This window comes from Garra rufa, chromosome 17, assembly GCF_049309525.1.
Source record: "Garra rufa chromosome 17, GarRuf1.0, whole genome shotgun sequence".
Lineage (NCBI taxonomy): Eukaryota > Metazoa > Chordata > Actinopteri > Cypriniformes > Cyprinidae > Garra > Garra rufa.
In genome coordinates, this window is record NC_133377.1 from 40,980,480 (window position 1) to 41,006,527 (window position 26,048).

At 31.6% G+C, this 26,048-nt stretch overlaps 1 protein-coding gene across 1 annotated transcript; it reads right to left on the reverse strand.

Annotated features, from left to right (window-relative positions):
• Positions 1-1,741: 1,741 nt before the first annotated feature.
• snx13 (sorting nexin 13) lies at positions 1,742-25,748 on the reverse strand. The gene is made up of 20 exons (XM_073821702.1): positions 25,661-25,748; positions 22,546-22,634; positions 20,652-20,735; positions 20,425-20,563; positions 20,157-20,245; positions 18,189-18,288; positions 17,900-18,096; positions 17,716-17,820; positions 14,446-14,578; positions 14,305-14,342; positions 14,142-14,211; positions 12,093-12,235; positions 10,561-10,668; positions 10,372-10,482; positions 7,975-8,136; positions 7,671-7,742; positions 5,346-5,491; positions 5,187-5,255; positions 4,993-5,105; positions 1,742-2,094 (listed from the first exon to the last, which is right to left on the reverse strand). Exons 1-20 carry the CDS (start codon positions 25,713-25,715, stop codon positions 1,862-1,864), a joined length of 2,256 nt encoding a protein of 751 aa, XP_073677803.1. The 5' UTR covers positions 25,716-25,748; the 3' UTR covers positions 1,742-1,861.
• Between the last annotated feature and the right edge of the window lie 300 nt (positions 25,749-26,048).

Here is a 26,048-nt window from a genome sequence, read left to right on the forward strand (position 1 = left end):
TGTGCAGAACTGAGAAAAATTACTTTAAAGTTATCCTGTCATCCAGCCTGTTATCCAATGTTAAAACCGTCCCTTGAGGATGCCGCAAAATCACACATTTGAGATAAGATATTTTGTCACATAACAAAGGATGCCTTGAATGTCATGAAAATGATAATAACTCATTTTTGACCAAAAATGCAGTTACTGCCTTTTTGCTTTGTAGGGCAGACTTGTGGATTACTGTGATGTTTTTATCAGCTGTTTGGACTTTCATTCTGACAGCACCCATTTACCAGGATCCATTGGTGAGAAAATGATGTAAAACCCCCCCTTTTTTTTAAAGAAAAATAAACTCATGTCAATCAAAGATGGCCTGAGGGTGAGCATATTGTCAACAAATTAATTTTTTTTGCCCAAAGGGAGAAGAACACTTCCAGAACAAAAATTCAAGATGTTCATGTCTTTCTTTCTTCAGTCGTAAAGAAATCGTTTTTTTAAAGGGAAAACATTTCAGAAATGTTCTCCATATAGTGGACTTCTATGGTGACCATGAGTTTGAACTTTCAAAATGCAGTTTCAATGCAGCTTCAAAGGGCTCTAAATGATCCCAGCAGAGGAAGAAGTGTCTTATCTAGTGAAACGATCAGTCACTTTCTAAAAAAACAACAACAACAAAAACAAAAAAGGTAATTTATATACCTCAAATGCTCATCTCGTCTAGCTCTGCGTGAACTGTGTATTCCTGTTCAAGACAGTTAGGGTATGTCAAAAAACTCCCATCTCATTTTCTTCTCCAATTTAAAAATCGCCCTACATCGCTGTTTTACCTTGTTTTTGTAAAAGGCGTTTGATCTTCTTTGCATGTTTACTTTGTAAAAACTGGGTTGGCACGTCTGCAGCAATGTAGGACGATTTTGAAGTTGGAGGAGAAAATTAGATGAGTTTTTCGATATGCCCTAACTGTCTTGAACCACAGAGCTAACAAAACGAGCGTCTGAGTTAAAAAAGTATATAAAAAAAACTTTTTTTTAAGAGAATAACTGATTGCTTTGCTAGATAAGATCCTTTTTCAATTTAGAGGTCTTTGAAGCTGCATTTAAACTCCATTTTGGAAGTTCAAACTCGTGGGCACCATAGAAGTCCACTAAATGGAGAGAAATCCTGAAATGTTTTCTTAAAAAAAAATTTCTTTTCACCTGAAGAAAAAAAGACGTGAACATCTTGGATAAGGGGGTGAGTACATTATCCGTAAATTTTTGTTCTGAAACTGAACTTGCAAAAGACTGAGGGGCGTGGCCTATTTTAACCCCACCCACTCAATGCAACCAATCGGTTGGCAGGACAAAGTTACGCCCATTTCATTTTCAGTGCCACAAAGTGATCATAATACATTGCTGCCGACCCTCCTCGTATGGTTCTGCTTGTAATGAGTGTTAAGGTGCATAGGTTGCTTCGGTCAGATTTCCTTCATCATACAGTATTGACGATGAGGCGACCAACGCCAAATACAAAACAAACCCAAATAAACCAAAACAAATCGTATATATATCTACACAGTGTCATTCGAAACATCAGATCAGAAATGCACGGCAAACGGAAAGAGCGATAGCTCGGTGCTCGGGCGCAGCAGTCTTTCGTAGTGGTTCAGACGTGACTGAGGTGCCGAATGCTTCACGATGATAAGATGAATCCTCTATGCTACGGCCGTGTCAATACAGTACTTTAAACGAGAACAGCCACGAGGCACTAAGAGGGAGGCGTGTGCCGCCGCATCATCCGGGACGTGCGCCGCCGCTGTCGCCGTCGGGGCGGCTCTGTTGAGGTGGGCGGCCGCCGGTTCATCCTCCCCCTCTGCGTCAGCGGGAGAAGCGTCCGTCTGTCACCTCTTGTGCAAGCTGCGCAATTTCTGTGAATATCTGAGTACGCGTGGTGAGCGCGAATGGAGCTTCTCAAACAGCTCGGGGAACTTGTGCTGAGGAAACAAGGTCTCCAGGAAGCCCTCTAAAAAGACGTAGGCCAGCCGGCGGTTCAGCGGTTGGTGCTGGAACATGTCAAAGACACGCAGGATGCCCTTGCGTGTGGTTTCCGCCCCGATGATGTGCTTCAACTCATCTGATGGTAGGAGAAAGTAGTCAAAATTTTAAATCAAGTCAAATTTGGTTGTATAGCACTTTTCACAATAGATTTAAAGCAGCTTTATAGAAAATCATAATGTTAATGTTTATAATATCTTTATGCCTTATAGTCGCATTTAGCAGATTAGAGCTGGATAATAATATATAATAACGCACGGCAAGCCGTTGATTATCCCGCTTAATACATGGTTATAGACAAATTAAAACTAGGATTGATATTTGCAGCGCAAAATTTGACTGAATGGATAAAAAAGACAGTTATTTTCGTCAGTTATGACACGCAGCTCTAGCATTCTGCCCGCTTCAAATCAGACTCAGAGATTAAATAGTCCGGTAAAATCACATTTATTTGAATGAAATATAGCATTTGTTTCAGTAGATTATCGATCGACCAAGAGAGAGTGTGAAGGCAAGAGAGATGACAGTTGTGTGTGTGCGTAACATTACCTGCCTGCTGTGCGTCTCTCTCTACAAACAACAATTCATTACAAAACAGCATCTTTACCGCCCAGTTGCTGAGGAATATAATGTAGCGATCTAGTATCTAGGCTACTTTAATAAGGATCGCAGGCAAACGCTGACAAGACGTTTATGTATGTGCGCAGCACAACTCTCTCTCTCTCTCTCTCTCTCTCTCTCTCTCTCTCTCTCTCATATTGTGACGAGTCGGCTGCCTCCCCCCTAATTATCATCACCCCATCCCTTTTTCGCCGCCCTTCTCCAGGCTCCCGACGGGAGTGGATGTGTATGGGAGAGGAGGGGTGAGATAACATCCCAGGCTGGCGTTGTGATGAGGAGCACGTGAATTGAATGAAGCCTCATCACCTCCGCTGTTTAAATGCCGAGCGCACCTCTCCTTAGGAGACCGGTCATAGCTGCATCCATGTTTGCACGTCTCATTTGATGTGGTAATTTCACAGAAGTCGAAGACTCGTTCTCGCCCCTTACAGTGCAATTCGACTAGGTATACGTCATCCGCGCTAAAATATCAAGGTTAAAGTCATCATATCTTGCGTAGTTTAGACCCAGCTCCCAATCCAACTTTGAGAATAGATTAATGGCGATATTTTTTTTATCGCCCGATAAGAGTCTCACGTTAACGCAGCACGTTAACGCCGATAACGGCCCACCTCTAATATACATATATATATATATATATATGTCCCTACATGAGGTACTGTATGTATACAGATTGAATTCGTTTTTTAATCTATATTGTCAATATATTTTAAATTTCAAATGTTGAATATTTTATTTTAGGTCACACTTTATATTAGGTGGCCTTAATTATTATGTACTTGCATCAAAACATAAGTACAACGTACTTAATGTGGTCATATTGCATTGCAAAACACTTTTGCTTCTATTAAGGTGGGATATTGGTAAGGTTAGGGACAGGTTTGGTGGGTAGGTTTAAGGGTGGGTTAGAGTGTAAGGGTTGGTTCAGAAATTAATTACAAATGTAATTACATATAGGTTTTTAAAAATATATAAATACAATGTAAAAACATGTACACAATAAGTACATTGTACCAAATAAGTAATTTAAATGTACATAATAGTTAAGGCCACCTAATGTAAAGTGGAACCTTATTGTATTTCTTTTAATGTTAATTTCAAGGAACATTCTTTTTATGGGTTAAGTTTTAACCATAATAAACCCTGGTACTATACACTACAAATCAAAAGTTTTTGAACAGTAAGATTTTTAATGTTTTTAAAGAAGTTTCTTCTGCTCACCAAGCCTGCATTTATTTGATACAAAGTACAGCAAAACAGTAACATTTTAAAATATTTTTACAATTTAAAATAAATGCGTTCTATTTGAAATATGTTCAATTGTAATTTATTTCTGTGATTTCAAAGCTGAATTTTTAGCATCATTAATCTAGTCACATGATCCTTCAGAACTCATTCTAATGCTGATTTGCTGCTCAAAAACATTTAGTATTATTATGTTAAAAATAGCTGAGTAAATTTTTTTAAGGTTTCTTTGATTAATAGAAAGTTCAGAACAACAGCATTTCTCTGAAACAGAAATCTTTAGTAACAATTATAATCACTTTTGATCAATTTAAAGCATCCTTGCTAAATAAAAGTATTAATTTCTATATAAAAAATGACTGCAAGCTTTTGAATGTTATAGCGTGTAATGTTACAAAATATTTTTATTTCAGATAAATGCTTATCTTTGGATCTTTCTATTAATCAAAGAATCCTGATAAATTGTACTTTACTGTTGTAAATATTGCTAATAATAGAAATAATACATGTTTCTTGAACAGCAAATCAGCATATTAGAATGATTTCTAAAGGATCATGACACTGTAGACTTGAATAATGATGCTGAATATTCAGCTTTGATCACAGGAATAAATTACATTTTAACATATTCGTAAAACAGCTATTAGAAATTGTAATAATATTTCAGATTTTTTTAATTTTACAGTTTTTACTGTATTTGTGATCCAATAATTGCAGCCTTGGCGAGCATGAAGAGCCATTCATTTTTTTTTTTTTAAATGTTATCAAATCCAAACTTTTGAATAGTAGAGTAGAATTTAGCAGAAAGCTCAGTATATATGAACAGACTGGGAATGGACATTATTCAATTTAAGTCACGTCAAGTCTATTTGTATAGCACTTGTAAAGCGCTAAGCAGTTGTACAGAAAATGTAGGTGTCTACAACAGATTCACAGTTCAAAATATCCTCCATACCTTGCATATTAATTTATTAAACATTTTGGCTGATTTGATAATGCATATAGCTAATAATAAGAGTGTATTGTGTAGAATAACTGCAGATCTTCCTTTATAATAACTGCTGTAAGTGCAAAGAAAATGTCTCTGTTTTCAGTGTTTCGGTGTGTGTACCTGGCATGATGCCCAGGAGTGTGGTCTTGGCGGCGACTCGCGTCCTCATGCGTAAGCTTTTGTCTCTGCGGGGCGGCGTCTCGGCAAGGATCCCGTTTGGCCAGTAAGAGTCTCTGCAAGGTCAAAAAACCCAGTCAGAAGGCAAAGCAGAATCACATACATGTCAAAACAGAAAGTGTGAGTGAAACCATCACCTGAATCTCTTCACGTAATCAGACACTTGCTCAGGTGAGGTCATGTAGTCGACGTGATCTACGATTTTCCTGCAATGAAGTCAAAACATATGTTCATTGTTGAACAGGCTGCAGCAATGCAACCATATGCAAGTCCCAATGCCCATATGTCTGTCGCACCTGTTAATGGTGTCTCCATACGTGGCTTTGATGAGCTGCTGTAGGAGGTTTTTGATGTTTCTGCGTAGCCACTGATTTCTCTCCTTCAGATCAAACACCTCGTCCATCAACAGCAACATCACCCTCAGTGGAATATTATCATCCACCTGTATGTCAAAATAACATTTATTAAACTGACAGCTCCAACCCTAAAATCACATTAAATGTGACCCTTAAGCAGCACAGACATATTTGTAGCAATAGCCAAAAATACATTGTATGGGTCAAAATTTGCATTCAATTTAGTAAAGATCATGCTCCATGAAGACATTTTGTATATTTCTTACCGTAAATATATCAAAACTTAATTTTTGATTAGTAATATGCATTGCTAAGAACTTCATTTGGACAACTTCAAAGGCGATTTTCTCAGTATTTAGATTTTTTTGCACCCTCAGATTGCAGATTTTTAAATAGCTGTATCTTAGCCAAATATACATACATCAATAGAAAGCTTATTTTTTCATCTTTCAGATGTATAAATGTAAATTTAAAAAAAATTGATCCTTATGAAAAATTTTGGGCCAGGGTCACAAATATCACTCAAACTCAAATGATCAGGGATGCAAATTAATTAGAGGTAAAAAAAAAAGTTACAAAGCTGGAAACTCCCAGAGGTACGGGAAGAAAAGTTTTAAATATCAGCTTTAAAATATGGATTTAAAGTGGGTTTTATAGTCTCCGGCCACATTTACACTTTCGTTACTATGGATCCGATTCAATATAAATAAACAATAAAATAATAATGATAATAACAATAATAATATAAAAATAAATAAATATATATATATATATATATATATATATATTATATTATTATTGTTATTATCATTATTATTGTACTACTGTACAATAATAATGATAATACTACTGTACTATTATACTACTGTACTATTAAAAACTACTACTACTAATTATTATAACAGTAAGGATGCAAATAATAATATTATAATTTAATAAATATTAATTAATTAACTTCTCAAATTAAAAATAAAGAATACATTACTTTGGTAATAATAATACTATAATAAATATTAAATAAAATAATTTTTATTTAAAAATAAAAACATTACTAATCAATAAAGAAATATATTACTTTGGTAAAAATACTATTGTGATGTACAAGTATTTAAAAAAGAATAATTTATGATGATTAATAGTCGTAATAATATTATTTTATTACATTCTAAAAATTAAATCAATAAAGAAATACATTGCTTTTGCAACAAAAAAATACTACAAAGACTACTACAAAATCAAACAAATATTACTTTGGTAAAAATACCATTGCACTGTAAAAAAAATAGTATTTAAAATTAGTAATAATAATAATAATTCATTACATTATAAAAGTAAAAAATCAATAAAGAAATGCATTGCTTTTGCAAAAATACTACTGTACTGTAAATAATGATGAGTATTTAAATATATTTTTTATTAAAAAATAAAAACATTAAAAATCAATAAAGAAATATATTACTGGTAATTATTGGTAAAAAATACCATTGTACTGTATAAAAACGACACATTTAATAATAGTAATAATAATAATATTTAATTACATTATAAAAAATTACAATGGGAAAAAATACTACTGTACTGTAAACAACAAGTATTTAAAAATAATTGTTTAAAATTTTATTAAAAATACTATTGTACTGTAAAAAAACAACAATATTAATAATAATAATAATAATTTTTCATACCATTATAAAATTTTTAAATACATCACTGGCAAAAATACTACTTTACTGTAATAGGTATTTTTTTATTAAATTATAAAAATAAAATAAAGTCAATATAGAAATATATTACTATAGTAACTGCACTATTGTACTGTAAAAAATAATATTACTTTATTAAATTCTAAAAATTAAATTAATAAATATGCTACAAACAATAATTACATAATTGTACTGTAAAATAAATGTACTATTTTATTAAATTATAAATATTAATAAAAATGTATAAAAAATATTAATTATTAATATAAAAATTACCATACATTGCTATATACATATGTTTGTATTGCAAAATAATAATAATCATAAGAAGAATTATTATTATTGGCAGAAAATTTATGACAAATGTTTATGGATGTCTATTGTTTTGCTTTTAAACATTATACCATAAAGCCTGCACTTGAATTGCTTATTACAGTTATTAAAGTAAATGTCATTAGTTATCATTGCCTTTAAACATATTGCTCTGTTTCACAAAAGCAACAAGCGACTTCAGGCTGTGTTAGACTGATTTGTTCAAGTTTTTGATTTGATGTCGACTCACATTGTCGTCCAGCTGGGCCGAGACACGGCAGTGTTCAGGATCGATGTCAGACTTTGCCATTAAAGGAGGCACCTGTGGATCAGACACTGTGGATCAGTCAAATGACATACATTCACAAAATAACACCAGTCCAGCGCAAATACGTCGCCCACATGCCTGCTCGGTTATGCATATGAAATGACTGACAAACGGCACAGACAACGTTCCCAAGTTACAGAAAAACAGCCAACATGCAAAGCATCCAGTCAGTGAGGTCTCAGGTCTTTTGCACATTTCCCGCTTTGATTCTCCAGACGTGCTCTACCTTAAATATGGACTGTTTAATATCCTGGCCAAGTTTCTCAGACATGCGGCCCATGTCCGCCGAGACTTTGGACACTCCCTCGGCCAGGCTGTCCGGCAGTGACTTCACGGCATTGGACACGTTCCGCATGGAGCTCCGGAGAGGATTCACAAACGTGTCCATCTGTCCGAGTCCAGAGAACAGGACAAGTTTACAAAAAAAATGGCCAATCCAAGCAGACAACACCTCTAGGCCGCTCCCCTCTGGAGTAATAAATGGAGGTGCGTTCACGCTCACAGCGATTTCATCACTGCTCCTATACAACTGCATGTGTTTTCTCTGCTAATTAACGTTAAACCTGCTCAACGTTCCCAAACTGCCAGTGGTTTCCATTCCTCAGGTTGTCCCGATTTACCAACTCTCATTGAAAATGAAGCACTTTCGCTAACTTTTCTGCTATAAATCGCTGTTTGTGTGAACGCCCCTTCAGTCTGTCGGTCTATCCATCCATCTATCAAAAGGGTGACGAATATCAAAGTAACATGCATTTTGTTATAGATTACGTTTATGATTTTTCTAGTAATTTCATTTGTTTTGTTTTTTTTGCTTCAGTGCATTGATTTAATGATTCGTTTGCATGATTGCTAAAAAAAATTATGTTAAGTGAAGTCTCCATGTTTCATTTTACAAGCATTAAAAAAATATTTTTTGCAAAAATATATGAAGAAATAATATAAATATATATAATAAATAAGAAATTAATACTTTTAATCAGCAAGGATGCATTAAATTATATATTAAATGATGAGTGTATAAAAATAATAATTGTATTAAAATCTCAGTTCGGGTCAATATGATATTTTTTTAAAGAAATTAATGCTTTTAATCAACAAGGATGCATTAAATTATATGCTAAATAATGATGAGTATTTAAAAATAATTGTATTAAAAAATAAAAACATTAAAACATTAATAAAGAAATATATTTATTTGGTAAAAATACTAATGTACTGTAAAAACTACATTAATAATAATAATAATAATAATAATTCATTATAAAAATGTACAATACATAACTGGCATAAATACTACTGTCATGTAAATAACAGTATTTAAAAATAATAATTTCATTGAATTTTATTAAAAACACTACTGTACTGTAAAAAAACTACATTAATAATAATATTTCATTACATTATAAAAATGTACAATACATCACTGGCAAAATACTACTGTACTGTAAAAACTACATTAATAATAATAATAATAATAATATTTAATGACAACTGTACTGTACTGTAAACAATGAGTATTTAAAAATAATTTTATGAAATTTTGTAAAATTTTATAAAAATACTACTGTACTGTAAAAAATACATTAATAATAATATAATAATATTTCATTACATTATAAAAATGTACAATACATCACTGGCAAAAATACCACTGTACTGTAAATAACAATGAGTATTTAAAAATAATAATAATTTGCTAAATAAATTGTATTAAAATACTACTGTACCGTAAAAAACACCATTAATAATAATAATATTTCATTACTTTATAAAATTGTAAAATACACTACTGCACTGTAAAAGGTGAGTATTTAAAAATCATGATGATGATGAAAATAAAAATAGTATTATTTTATTAAATTATAAAAATTTCAAATCAATAAAGTAATGTTACAAATGACAATTACACTTTTTTTGCATTTAAAAAAAAAGTTTAGTGAAGTTTAGTGAAAACATACACTATTGTTTCAAAAGTTTGGGTCAATATGATATTTTTAAAGAAATTAATGCTTTTAATCAGGGATGTGGTTTAAAAGTGACACAACAGCCATTTATAATGTTACAAAAGATTTCTATTTAAAATAAATCTTTTGACCTTTATAATTGTCAAAGAATCCTGAGAAATAAAATGTATCACAGTCTTCACAATGTTTTCAACATTGACAATAATCAGAAATGTTTTCTGAGCAAATCAGCATATTAGAATGATTTCTGAAGGATCATGTGACACTAAAGACTGGAGTAATGATGCTGAAAAATTCAGCTTTAATCACAGGAATGAATTACATTCCACAGTACAGTAGTAATTATATTTCACAATTTTAAAGTTTCTACTGTAATTTGATTAAATAAATGCATTGATGAGCAGGAGAGACTTCTTTCAAAAACATAAACTAACTTCTAAACAGTATGTGTAGGTAAAAATTGTTTTTTCTTTTGTTATGTTCAAGCATATAAATAAAAATTAATAGAAGTAATTTTTTGAAAATCTGGTGAAAGCCTAGTTTACTTTCTATCAAGATATAACTTTTCTAGCTAAATATTCCCACCCTGCTGGACATGAAACTGGACATGAAAATGGAACTGACCATTTGAAGCATTCTCTGTTTGCTGCATTTCTCACCTTGCGTGCAAAGTCTCCTTTGCCCTTGCTGTAGGCTTTGTTTTCTAGGAAGTCATAGACGTAGGGTATCAGCATGGGGCAGGCCTTCACCATCTCAGGATTCAGCAGCAGCTGGAAGACAAATACAGCTCTCTCAGCACACCTGAGCCAGCAGAACCCAAAATAAACCTCCGTCCTGATCTGACCAACCTGTAAATAAGCATTCAGGTCCTTCTTCCTCTTCTCCAAAAACTCCCTGTCCATGTTGTTAAAGGTCTTTTTACCAGGAAGCTTGAGAATCGGACCAAGGCTCTCAAACTAAAGACAGGATACAAGTGTTAGAAAAGGTCGATCTATGGACCCAATTAGATCAGACTGTGTTCAATACAAATTTTTAGAGATATCCAGACTAATAGAAGTTGAACTACATCATTCACAAATTTGTACATCATGTCTATTTGCACAACAGCTTAATAAAAAAAGTTAACTTTTTTTTGTTAATTAATGATTTCAACTACCAATAGGGGTACAATCTATATCTTTGTTTAACACATTTTACCAGGTTAAAATTCTGCAGATTCATCCACAATCAGCACAGAAAAAGTTGTAGATTAAAATGTAATTTTTAGGAAACCACATCTATAAATATTTTAAGATAAGATTAATATATATAGCTTAAAGAAAATGAAAATATACAAATTAATATATATATATATATATATATATATATATAAATTAATATATATATATATATATATATATATATAAATCTAGTTTGCCGTACTTTAAGTTATGCAGATTTTAATATTTTTTTATTACGGTAAATATAGATACACTACCAGTCAAAAGTTTTCAAACTGTAAGATTTTTAATGTTTTTTAAAGACATCTCTTTTGCTCACCAAACCTGCATTTATTTGATCCAAAGCACAGCAAAAACACTAACATTTTGAAAATATTTTTACTATTTAAATGAACTGTTTTCTATCTGAATATATTTTAAAATGTAATTTTTTTCTGTGATTTTTAAGCTAAATTTTTAGCATCATTACTGCAGTCACATGATCCTTCAGAAATCATTCTAATATTCTGATTTGCTTCTCAAAAACAGCTAAGTAGAATCTATTTAGGTTTCTTTGATTAATAGAAAGTTTAGAAGAACAGCTTTTATCTGAAATAGAAATCTCAACTGTTTTAAATATTGATAAAAAAAATATATAATAATAACATTTTTTTCTTGAACAGCAAATCAACATATTAGAATGATTACTGAAACATCGTGTGACACTGAAGACTGGAGTAATGATGCTAAAAATTCAGCTTTGATCGCAGGAATAAATTACATTTTAAAATATATTCAAGTAGAAAACGGTTATTTTAAATGGTAAAAATATTTCACAATTTCACTGCTGTATTTTGGATCAAAAAAATGCAGGCTTGGTGAGGAGAGAATTAGAAAAAACATTAAAAAACATTTGACTGGTATAGTGTATATAAATTCTTAATAAAAAAAAAAAAAAAAAAAAAAAAAAAAAAAAAAATATATATATAATAATAATAATAATAATAATAATAATAATAATAATAATAATATATATATATATATATATATATATATATATATATTATTTTATTTTTTTTTTTACTTTTATATAGTAATATAGTATAAAATCGGCATAACTTCAAGTCAGTAGAACAAACTACTCTGACAAGCATCATATGACGTTCAAAAATCTCTGTCACCTGCTCTGTGATGCGCATATGGAAGTCATGGAAATCACTGTAGCGGCGATACGTCTTCCAGATATCCTCGCTGCCGTCGGAGTGCTTGCGTATGACGGTGATGGTATAGAGGGCGTACGTCTTCCCATGATCGTTACACACGCCTGCCACAGGAAGTTGGTTTAGAAAAGCATCAGCTACAGAGCACCGGTGGAAAGATGCAGGAGCGATGGAAACGGCGATGCAGGGGGAAAGAGAACGAGAACCACAAGAAAGACACAGCAGAGAGAGGACAACACAAGACAAAGCGACAGAGGGACAGAGGGAAAAAAAGATGAACGTAAGAAAAAATAAAGCTGATGAAATGACAGTGTCACAAAATGAGAATCAACATAAAGTGGGAGGAAAAGTGTTGCTCCTTGAAATAAATGAAGCTTGGAAATGAGAAGAAGAGTTGACTAGAGAAGAGAGGAAAGTTCACCAGCACAGACACTGAACATCTCATTACATCAGACACAGACTATTAGCATTTGCACGAGTCATTACTAACATTCAATTACACAGCTCAACATTTAAAACAATCTAACTTTTTTTAAACTAAATAGAAATGAGGGGCTTTTTTGAGACCAACTCTAAGAATATCAATGGGTCAAAATAGGGTGAGGTCAAATTTCACCGCAAAGAGAAAATGATTTCGCAATATTTTCAAAAGATTCTTTCTTGCAAATTTTTTGCAAGATTGTTTTGCAAGATTTGCAAGACTTCTTGGAAGAACAGCATAATTCTAAAAAAAAGAAAAAGTCTGAATTTTGAAATATAAACTCAGAATTCTAACTTATTTTCTCAGAATAGCAAATTATAAAGCCAGAATTGTGGGATATACTATTGCAATTGTGAGAAAAAAAAAATCCCAAGTCAATGGGGACCAGCAACTGTTTGGTTACACACATTTTTCAAAATACTTTTTTTCTTCAGCAGAAGAAACAAACTCAAACAGGTTTGAAACAACATGGGAGTATGTAAATGGTTTTATGAATATTTTATAGTATATAAAATCAATACTGCTTTAAATTGTTACATTTGTAAAATATTAAAATGCTTTGTTTAATTTTATTGCATTTTTGCTTTACTGAGCAAAAAATACATATCATACATTTTCCCCTTATTTACAGAAGACACTAAAATGTCATTCAGTGTAACAATCTTGTCAGGCATATTTAAAACAAAAATCCATTTATGACATAATAAAAGATTAATTACTTTGACTCCATATACTAATTAGTTGTAATTCTAAATTAAAAAAAAAATATTGCCACTATACTAGGTTTTATATTTTTTACTTATTTAAAACACAATACATTTGAATATGCTTCCTTATTCTTTTATATAATTCAATATGTACAAGTCAGAATAAGCATGTTGTTTGAATTTTTACATAAATATCGTGTTACACTAAATGACAATGTAACATTATTTCAACCAAATTTTGACATTTTATTCTCCAAAAGCTTATTTGAAACCTTCTATGGACATAAAATCACTTTTGTACATTTCTTTTGACGTAGAGATCTTAACGTCTTTGACCCATTTTTAATTAATTTAATTAATTAAAAATAGTTTTCATTTAATTAATCAATATATATATATAATTTTATTTAAATTGTATTATATAACATAATAAAAATGTTTATTATATTTATTTATATATTTATTATTTTATAGTATTTTATATTTAAATTATTTTCTTCCTTTTTAATCCTAAACTAAATCAGCATAAACTAAAGGAGATACAACAAGTACTGCTATGATATATAAACACGTTATACATAATTTATCCCTTAATTTATCATTTTTGCATTGCAAAAAATTGTTGTTTTCTTTTGGTGAAAGAGTGAAATATGACCCCAATTTGGTGCAATGCAACAAAAAAAATTTTATAAACAAGACATTTTGATAATCACTTTCATTGAGGACAGAAATCCCTCAGTGCCTGTTTAGGACAAAATGCTGTACTTTGAAACTGTACAGTATTTATCTATTCAAATGGTTGATATCAGGTCAAACTCTCACCCGTATCAGAGATAAAGGCATGAAGCTGAACAGACTCATCCACGCTCCCGCTGCTGAGATCATCTAATGACTACAAAACACAATCATTAGAAACAACCCATCACATTCAACATGCCTGATGTAACTGTGTAAATGCACATATGAACGGCTATATTTGACATACTAAATTAATGCTTCCTGTTGGAGACCCGTTGAATGACTCTGGAGAAACAGGGAAACATTAATCAGTTTTAGGAGATGCCATGTAAAGACTCAATGATGACAGATCTGTTAGTGTGTGTGTGTGTGTGTGTGTGTTTGTCACCTAGGTCCCCGTCCTCTGAACCCCTGAAACTGGGCTCTTTCAGCATGTCCAGCTCGGCCAGCATCCGCACATACAGCGGGTGCTGCCTAAACGACGGGTAAAACCTCTCGTCCCGTAACATCATATCATACACCTGAGGAACACAAAGAGCTTATTCAATGGGCTTCTATTGCTTGACTGCTTAGAATAAGGCTCTAGATAAGGGCTATTCAATTGGCGGCCCGCCAATCATCTTCATTCGGCCCAAGGAAGAAGTAAGTGCAGGTGACTTGAATTGTTTTTGCACTAATTAGTTTGTCCACAAGGTGGCAACAAAGAGAGAAATTAAAAAAAAGAAAAGCAAAAGACGCAAGAACAACAACAGTCTACCAGAGACCCCAATATTAATAGATGGCAGAGTTGACAAGCACTTGAAGGGCTCCAGACTGTGGCCAAATGGTCACATTTTTTTGCCTTTGCTTCTAAATTTTGTGAGCGGATGCACTGGTGTGACCACATCGCATTGTTCAACTCATAAGAGCTACCATTTCTGTTTAATATGAGAAACATAAAACGGCAAGCGAAACAAAACCGCACTACGTTTGAGCTGAGCAGCTCGGACTACAATGCAAACACATTGGTCCAAGCTCAGAACGGCTTGGGAAGTGGGAACCAAAGTTGATTTTGCTACACTGTAACTGCAAAGTGCTGCGAGATCCAGTGAGAAGTGGTTGAATTCGCCCAGACTAAATAAGGTTGATATGAGATCTAATGATAATCATTCAAATTCTAGTCAGAATTGTGTTATAAACAGCACTGATGTCAGAAAACCAGAAGTTACGCCAATTTAACGTGGTAGAAAAAGTCAAATGTTATTACATTATTCATTTCAGGGATTGTACAACCTTTTGAGAAAGAAATTCAAGCACTTTTCACTGACTTTCAAGCATTTCCCACAAATATTTCCAGCACTTTAAAGCTCTTATGATCTAATTTGAATGTTATTTTGAATGGCCAAAATATACTTTGTGGTAAACAAACACGTACGTAAAATTAAAAATACGTCAAATCACAATTATAACCAGTATATGGCAATAGTAATCTGTATAGTTTATCCATATACAATGTATAGTTTATGTGAAGATTGTCTTAAAATCACTTAAATTTAAAGTTGTTACATATTTCAGAGCCAATTAAATGTTGAAAATAATGGCTTTCAATTATACTGTAATGTTGAATGGCTATAGCTTTTATGCATGTTTGCCAGATTTTAGAGTTTAAATCCCCCAATCAGAGCTTGAAACCGATACATTATTTTGCCCAGTGTTTGACTTGTCATCCACATGTCATCCAAAATCTTTCTTTCTTCATTCGCAAAGAAAACATTCCAGGACTTTTCTCAATATAGTGGACTTCAATGGTGCTCAATGGATTGAACGTTAAAAATGCAGTTTCAGTGCAGCTTCAACGGCTCTAAATGATCCCAGGGAAGATGGGTTGTATCTAGCCAAACGATCTATATATTTTTTAACCTTAAATGCTCATCTTGTCTAGCTCTGCGATACACACTCTGTGCATTCTGGTTCAAGACAGTTAGGGTATGTCGAAAAACTCCCATCTTATGTTCTCCTCCAACTTCAAAATTATCCTACATCTGTTTCACCTTTTTTTGGTAAAGGGGTGTTTGACCTTCTTTACATATTCACTGTAGGACGATTAACTGTATTGAACTGGAGTACACAGAATACGCATGTGCATCACAGAGCTAGATGAGCATTTGATGTTAAAAATTATATTTTAAAGTATATTAAAATAAAAACAATTATTTCATATTGTAATAACATTTTGCAGTATTACATATTTTTTTCGGTATTTTTGAACCAATAAATGCAGCTTTGAGGAGCATAAGAGACTTCTTTAAAAAAAAAATTACAAGTCTTACTGATCCCAAACTTTTGAGCGGTAGTGTGTATAAAGCCCGAAATTATTCATACCCCTGGAAAGTTCTGACCTAAAGTTACTTTTATTCATAGTTTTTTTTTTTTGACCTGAAATGACACAGGCTTCTTCCAAAAGATAATAAGACAATGCACAAGAGGCATCATTGTGGAAAAAAATATTGCTCAGCTTTTATTTACATTTAAACAAAAAGTGGCATGTCCAAACTATTCATACCGTTTGCAAACTGTCACAGTCTATGGGAAAATCCAAAGTTCTATACTATTCCAAATAGTCCAAGCTGTTCTAAATCATCCTAATTACCATGATTCATTGGGAACAGCTGTTTTAATCAACACAACAGGTGAAAAACAGAAGCTCTCTGCTGTTGGTTTGTGGACAGTCATGGCTAAGACAAAGGAGCTCACTGAGGACCTGCGGCTGCGCATTGTAGCTGCTCACAAGTCAGGAAAGGGCTATAAGATCATATCTAAATGTTTTGAAGTTCCAGTGGCTACAGTGCAAAGTATTATTAAAAAATACAAGACGTTCCGCACTGTGAAAAATCTCACGAGGACGTGGTCGGAAGCCAAAAGTGACACCTGTGCTGGCCAGGAGGATAGTGAGAGAGGTAAAAAAGAATCCAAGGATCACCACCAAGGCCATCCTGATGAATCTGGGCTCTGCTGGTGGCAACATCTCAAGGCAGACAGTCCAACAGACACTGCACACCTCTGGGTTCCACGGACGCAGAGCAAGGAGGACACCACTTCTCCAGATAAGGCACATTTTTGCAAATGCTCATCTGGACAAAGAAGAAGACTTTTGCCTTGGGCTCCAGTGGACATTTCAGCATGACAACGACCCAAAACACACAGCAAAAATGTTGAAGTAATGGTTAGACAAAAACATTAACGTTTTGCAGTGGCCCAGCCAGAGTCCTGACTTAAATCCAATTGAGAATCTGTGGAGGGAGCTAAAGATCCAAACTGAAAGAGTTGGAGCTCATCGCTAAAGATGACTGGGCAAAAATACTAGTGGAGACATGCAAAAAGCTGGTCAGCAATTGGTGTTTGATTGCTGTAATAGCCAAAAAAGGCTTTTCTATTGATTATTAAGAAGGGTATGAATAATTTTGGACATGCCACTTTTTGTTCAAATGTAAATAAAAGCTGAGAATTTTTTTTTTTTCCACAATGATGCCTCTTGTACATCGTCTTATTATCTTTTGGGAGAAGCCTGTGTCATTTCCGGTCAAAAAAAAAACTTGCTGGTTGAATAAAAGTAACTTTAAGTCAGGGGTATGAATAATTTCGGGCTTGACTGTATACGCTCAGAAACATCAGTTATTACCTTTCTCTGGATTTCATCGAATATCTCAGGAGTGGGATCTTCTTTGTTGAGTTTTTGAGCCAGTTTGGTTACAGATGCTTCATCCACCTGCACCCTCGGAGAGGCCTGAGACGAAATAAACCTGTCAAACATCACTTCGTGGACCCTTTACTCAGTTTTTAATGGTAAATCTCAGTCTTCTCACCTTCTCGGACAGGTACTGGTCATAGACGCCCAAAGCTGCGGCTCTCAGTAGGCCTTTGGTGGTCTGGCTGCTCGGCCTCTTCCCGTCTTTCTCTCTGCTCTGTAAGACCTCCAGCTGCTGCTGGGCCGTGACCCGATAGCCCTCCACCGTCAGCCAGAAGAACAGGATCGCCTGACCGCCCATGTGCTGCATGTAGTCTAGAGACAGAGAGAGATGAAAGATATTGAGGAACAAGCTGATGAAGTATCTGTAATGAGAGGACAGTTCGTGTGCATCTGCCTCGACTCACCCATGAAGAACTGCAATGCGATGTTGTGCACTAATATATGTTCCAATGGAATCACACACAACTTCCCAAAATTAGCTGCGAGTTTCAAAGCATCAACTTCCTGTTTGGAAAAAAAACAACCAAAATGTGTTAAAAACTGTGAAAGTGAAATATTAATTGTCAGACAACTGATTAATTGCTGTTTATAACTAAAATTAGTTTATAAAAAGTAATTTTAAATAATAATTACATTTAAAGTCAATTTTATAAATGCATTTCCTAGAAAGTTTCTGGAATTTTTTTTTTTTTGGAAATGTCTGTATTTTCCTTTATTATTCCATTTAATAAAAAAAAATAGGATAAGAATAAATTTGGGGAAATTTGAGTTGTCAAGAATTTATACATTATACAACAGTTTGTTGTACTGTCTTTAAGTAGTTTTTTTTTTAACTGTAGTGAAATTAAAATTTTTATTTTTTGCTATGGTAAAATATTGTTGTATTAATATTATTAATAACATTAATTATAATAATAATGTTTTTAGAAAATACAGAAATACTGAAAATACCGAAATAACTATTACTGTTATTAATATTAATGTTTTTGGAAAGCATGATTAATTGCTGTTAATAAATAAAATTAGTCTTTAAATTAGTATTTTATGATGATTTTGGAAAAGTTATTTCTGTATTTACCAAAAAAAAATATTATTAATAATAACAGTAATTAATTCTAATTCTAATAATAATAATAATAATAATAATAATAATAATAATAAATGTTTCTGTAAAATACAGATAAACTAAAAAATCAATGGAAATAAGTGGCTGTAATAAATACTGTTATTAATAATAATGTTTTTGGAAAGCATGATTAATTGCTTTTAATAAATTAAATTAGTCTATAGTCTATAGTTTAATTTGAAATCATTCTAATAGTCAATTTTATTGTGTATTTTTTATGTTTTTGGAAAACAGTTATATCTGTATTTTCCAAAAAAAAACATTATTATTAATATCAGTAATTCAATTAATAATAATGTTTCTGTAAAAAAGAACTGGAAAATACAGATATAACTGTTTATAATAAATTGAAATAAAATTTTAATATTCAGTTTTATTATGTAATATATTTAGTTTTTTGAAAGGTTATTTAGTTATTTTCCAAAAAAACAAAAAAAAAACATTATGAACAGTAATAATTTTGTTAATAATAATGTTACTGTACAAAAATAACTGGAAAATAACTGTTTATAGTAAATACTGTTGTTAATCAGAATTTTTTTGTGTGGAAAACAGTTATTTCTGTATTTTCCAAAAACATTAATATGAGTAATTAATTATATTAATTAATATAATATATAATTAATATTAATTAATTATTATTACTTTAATATAACTAATATATAATTTATATAATTATATAGATTTACATATATATTAATTATACATATGTTATACATGTTAAATTCTATTGTTATCAAGTAGATACCATTACAGCTTTTATTAACATTTTGAATGAGTTTTTATTCTTAAATTTTCCATTTTCATTTAATTTTAAAGTGTTAGTAATTCTGTTGTAAATTTTGGTCATTTTATTTTTATTTTTATTTTTTATAAATATATATATATAGTTTTTAATAATTGCAGTTTTAATTATTTTAGTTAATCAAATTAAATGAAATTAAAAAGAGAATCTGCCTTGGCAACTAGCTGAAATAAAACTTTTTTTTTTTTTTTCAGTTCAGTTTTTATTTCAAGAAATGAAAAGGTTTTAATGGTTTTAATTCTAGTTTCAGTTAGCTATAACAACCTCGATAAAGAGGAATTATTTAATGTTTCATTTACACTGTTATTAAACATAGGTTGGTCATTAATGACAAATGACTATGAAAAAAAAAAAACATTCCTAGCAAATATGATTTTAATGAATATTCATGATTTATAATAAAACAAATGTAAATGATTTGTTCGTGAGAGATTTGTTTACCTTCCCTGATTGTAGCCGTTGTATCCGTGTTTCACAGACTTTCTTCACAAAAATCAAACTATTGATTTGATTCTTTATGAAGTTGATATCTGTGTGTATGGAGAGAGAAAATAAGAAAAAGAAGAGTAAACAGAGTTTGTTATTATAAGGCCCTGAGCTTGCTCTCATATTTTCCAAAACAAACCGCAGAATTCACTGTTTATTTTCCAACCAAATAAAAAAAGCGACACATTAGCGTATGTGAGTAAGCATGAGCGAGCGTCTGTACCGTCTCCGCCTGTGTCCAGAGATCGGAGATACTGAAGCTCCTCCATGACTTTGTCTTTGACGGCCTCCAGCTCGGCCGCTTTGTCTGTCAGCTTTAAGATGTTCATGAAGGCCTCGTAGTTACAGCTTGAGTCACGAATCTGAAAACACACACACAAAAAACTTCTTAAAGGGACAGCAAGTAATCAATGACGCGCTTATGGACTTTAAGAGCAGAGAAGGTCTTACCATCCAGATGATGAACTGATTGATGTAATCAGGGTCACTCAGCTGGTTAATTATGGGCAGCAGAACTCCTCTGGCCAAAACTTCCTGCAGGACATCAGAGAATCCATTAGATAACCCTCAAAGACCGAGACAGCCGTCCACGGCTAAAATAACTATTGTTCTTAAATGTTTCATAACTTTTGAATAATCCAATAAGCCTTTTTCACAAAAATCAGAAATTACATCGGCGCAGGGTAAAGTCAGTTCCGCTACAGGTCTGCGCCTATTATCTTAATATGCTCTTGTCTCAAATAATGCCTTTTACCTCTATCAAAGGCTTTTGTGGTATACTGTGAATTTGCACAGAAAATAATTTAGACACTTATTAAATTAGTATTTTATAGGAAAATTCATTTACAGTTGAATTTACATTTTTCAGTTCAGTTCATTTACATTTTTATTATTAAGTTTTTTTTTCTATCACTTAATTTGTATCAATATTATTTTATTAAGTTTAAGTTTTAACTTTATGTGCTTCTGTCATTTTTTTTTTTTTTATATTTATTTTTATATTTATTTTATTTTTTTATAGCTTTTATATTTTACTTTTTGACTTGGTAATTTTAATACTTACACTTATTTATTGCCAAGGCAACATTTCTATTTTTTATTTCTATTTAGCTTTATTTTTTATTTCACTTTTAGTTTTAGTCATTTTAGTACTTAAACTTATTTCATTTCATGCAGTAGGCAAGGCAACATTTCTATTTTTTATTTCTATTTAGCTTTTTTCATTTTAGTTTTAGTTTAAGCAGTTTTAGAACTTTATTTTAGTTTTAGTAACTTTAGTACTTATTTGATTTCATTTAGTTGCCCAGGGTACATTTCTATTTCCTTTTAGTTTCCATTTAGTTTTAGTAATGTTAGTATTTATTTGATTTCATTTAGTTGCCAAGGCAGACTTTCTATTTTTTAACTTACTTTTAGTTTTAGTAATTTTAGTACTTAAACTTATTTCATTTCATTTAGTTTCCAGGGCAACATCTCTAATTTTATTTCTATTTAGCTTTATTTTTATTGTATTTTTAGTTTTAGTCATTTAAGTACTTATTTGATTTCATTTAGTTACCAATGCAACAATTCTATTTTTTATTTCTATTTAGCTTTATTTATTTTTTTAACTTTTAGTCTGAGTAATTTGATTACTAAACTTATTAGATTTTCTTTCTTATTTAGCTATATTTTATTTTTTAGTTTTAGCAATGTTTAGTTCTCGAATGTTTTTGATTTCAATTAGTTGCAAAGGCAACATTTATAGTTTTTAGTTTTACGTTTTTCCATCATTTATTTTAATCTGGCTATAAAATTAAACTATAATTTACTGCAGAGTGTAATGCATTTATAATAATTATATAATATTTATAATTATAAATGCATTAAAAAATTTTAAGAGCAATGTTTTTTAACACGTGTATTATTTTAGTTTTAATTAATATTTTAAATCATTTATTTTTATATACGTTATTTCAATTTTAGTTTAGGTTAGGTTCATCTTTCATTTTATTTTAGCTTTATAAATGCATTAAAATACTGCAGACTGAAAAGATTTTAAAAGCTGCTATTTTAGCATTGAGACACTATTACGGTTTTTATTAATAATTTTTTAATTCTATAAATAAAGGTTTATTTAAAATAAAATTATCATTACAATAGAAGGCAGAACAGAAGGTTACAGGTCTTTAAAAATCATAAAGTGCAGGCATAAAAATAAATGTTTTTTGAGTTGTAATGGTTTTCTCCACATAAAGCTTTAGTTTTCATCACTTTTTGTATCTGCTCATGACATTAGCTGAAAGATAGGATGTTATTTGAATGAATTTAGGACCAGTTTAGCATGTGTGTGCATGCGTCTCACCCTGAGGAAGTATCTCATATTCTTGTTGTGGAAGTCTCCAGGAGGTAGTAACAGGTACAGCAGCACTTCACAGAGATCCCGAAGATAGCCTGCAGCAAAAACACACAACTGTCAAACAGTGCAAAGACTTAATATTGTTTGATACTTACTTGATATTAAACATATCAATGCATCCAAATTACGTCAAACAATGTTAGAGAAAATCTAACATCGAAATGCTTTCCTTTCTGTGACAATGCAGCCCAGAGAAAATTTACACAGAATTAAATGGCAGATGCAGCTAATTGTATACCAGTAATAACCAGGGGGGAAAAAATGTATGCATGATGTGGCACTTTTAATTATACACAAGCCTGAAATGCACCAGGTCTATGATTTACTGCTTCCAGCTGCTCATTCAAAAAGATTAGATCCATCTACAACATATATGTGACCCTGGACCACAAAACCAGTCATAAGGTTAATTTTGACAAAACTGAGATTTATACATAATATGAAAGCTCAATAAATAAGCTTTCTATTGATGTATGGTTTGTTAGGATAGGACAATATTTGGCTGAGATACATCTATTTGAAATCAGAAATCTGAGGATGCAAAAAAATCAAAAAGACTGAGAAAATCACCTTTAAAGTTGTCCAAATTAGGTTCTTAACAATGCATATTACAAATCAAAAATTACATTTTGATATGTTTACAGTAGGAATTTTACAAAAAATCTTCATGGAACATGAACTTTACTTAATTTCTTAATGATTTTTGGCATAAAAGAAAAATCTAAAATTTTGACCCATGCAATGTATTTTTGGCTATTGCTACAAATATACCCCAGCGACTTAAGACTGGTTTTGTGCTCCAGGGTCACATATTACAATATAAACACCCTTAAGTAAATGTTATCATAATTTATAAACAATGGATCATTAACAACCTCTTGGCATATATGTGAGATATTAAACACTTGCCTGTAAAACTCAGCAGTTTGACTTTGAAATGTGCAGAGCTCGCATATTTAATTCAATTATTTATTCAAGTTTAATAAATCACACGTATCCATAACATGATTCATCTTTAATTGATAGTTTTGATAAAACCTTTTTATACCATTTAAGAGTTTAACACCAAAACCAAACAAATAACAGGGTGACACAAAGATTTACAAAGAATTTCTTTAAAAAAAAAAGAAGAAAAAGAAACACTTCACATGGCCCTATTATTGTAAAAATATTAAATGTTTATGTTTATTTTAAGTCAACACACCGCAGGCAAATTTTTTGTTTTTTTATGCACCTATCAAGTTTGAAATTATAGGCTTTTTGGTTTTTCATTAAGTGTTTTTTAGACTAGTGAAAAGAAAATATCCAAAAAAAACACTGTTACGTAATTCTTTTATAGGAATTTATCCATTTGTGTCAATAGATTTCAATTAGAATACATATTTCTAAAGGCTGTTTTCTCAAAATGAGTTTTTTCTTCAACACTGAGCCATAAATCTCCACTTCAGTAGCACTTACACACAGCAAACTTTACATTGTTATTCCCATCTATATTCTGAAGGTTTTTACAGAGCGATTTGGTCATATATAAATTGCTTGATTTTATGGAACATTTTATTGGCATATTATTAGCAATGTTTAGTTCTCGAACATTTTTGATTTGAATTAGTTGTAAAGGCAACATTTCAAGTTTTTAGGTTTAATTTTTTCCATCTTTTATTTTATTCTGGCTATAAAATTGCAGACTGAAAATATTTTTAAAGAAAAGAAAAGATCCAAAAAACACTGTTACGTATTTACTTTATCTATTTGTGTCAATAGATTTCAATTACAATGCATAATTTTCTCAAAATGAGTTTTTTTTCCTTCTACACTGAGCCATGAATCTCCACTTCAGTAGCGCTTACACACACCAAGCTATACATTGTTATTCCCATCTATATTCTGAAGGTTTTTACAGAGGGATTTGTTCATACATAATTTGCTTGATTTTATACATTTTATTTCCAAAATTGTTTTTTTTTTTAAATAGTGTTTTCTGTCTGTTCCAAGTTTTTTTTTTTTCTGAATTATGGTGTGACAAATAGAGATACCCAAAAACTTTTGACTCTAACATGTCAAAAAAATTAAACAAGAATTTTGAAACTGACTTCATCCAGTGTTTACATTTTGTACTAGAAATGTATGCAAATTAGCACATATTTTAAAAAAACAATGCCTCATTTGCATATTTAAACCTAACATTTTAGAAAACTTGTAATACAAAAAATGTTTGCAATGATCAAAGTAATCAACTGGGGTAATAACTATTTGATGTTAACTATTAGTTATTTTTTCCCCGATTCACCTGCAGTGTCTCGCCTTAAATAATTAGACATCAATTAGTTAAACCGTTAAAAAGGAATCTAGAAAAAGTCTACAATTTCTTTATCATTAGATAGATTTCAATTAGAATACATATTTCTAAAGGCTGTTTTTTTTCTTCAACACTGAGCCATAAATCTCCACTTCAGTAGCACTTACACACAGCAAACTTTACATTTTTATTCCCATCTATACAATCTCTTTATCATTGAAGAGTTTGTTTGTATAGCCTTAAATTTTATAAAACTGTATTTTATGACTTCGAATGTCTTTGAATGAAGCTCACAAGTTGTACAAACTACTTTTATGTTGTTTCGTGCATTTTTGAAACTCAGAAGCTACTTTTCCCATGTGCTTTCAATGAGCAGAAAACAGCAGTGCAAACATTAATCAAAACATCTTTTGTGCTCCACTGAAAAAAAGAAACCAGTTTTGGCAAGGTGTGTGGGTTGTAAATGATTTGTGATGGAATGCAGATGTGATCATGACATCTTTTATATTCACAGGGCACATTTATACACACACCTCCACCCAAAAATGGTTGTATTGTTTTCTTCCATTGCCAGACAGAGCTCAACGCATTAATGACTAGGTGTGTGCTTGTATTTTTGCCTAATCAATTGTTTCAGCTGATCTGGCTGGTAAGATCTGCCCTAGAGAAGCATGTATATCTTATTCATGATTCAACAACACCTTAAATCACTGGGCTGGAGTCTCTGGACTGTCTATAGACACAAATCCTCCGTGTTTGTTTTACCTTCTTCATCCTTGCGTGACGTGCACACAACGTCTCTACAAATCTTCCTCTCCATTTCCACCTCCGCCTCAAAAAACGAGTCCAGCAACTCTTCCGGAGCATCACCTGCCACAAACACACAAACAGAGGCATGCAACAAGCTCACACTATGAGTCAGTAAAATCAAGTTCCCAGTTGAGATCTTCACACCATGTCCTAATCAGCAGTGATGCAATAAAACTGCTATATTGACTTGTAATCCAGCTTTATTTTATAAGGTTAATTAACCCCAAAATTATTAAATCAACTTGATTTTGCTTGATTTTTTTTTGTTAAAAAAAAATCATTTTTAATTTAGTAATTAATTTTAGTTCAAATTAGTCAGTAATTTTTTTGTGTTTGTTATTTT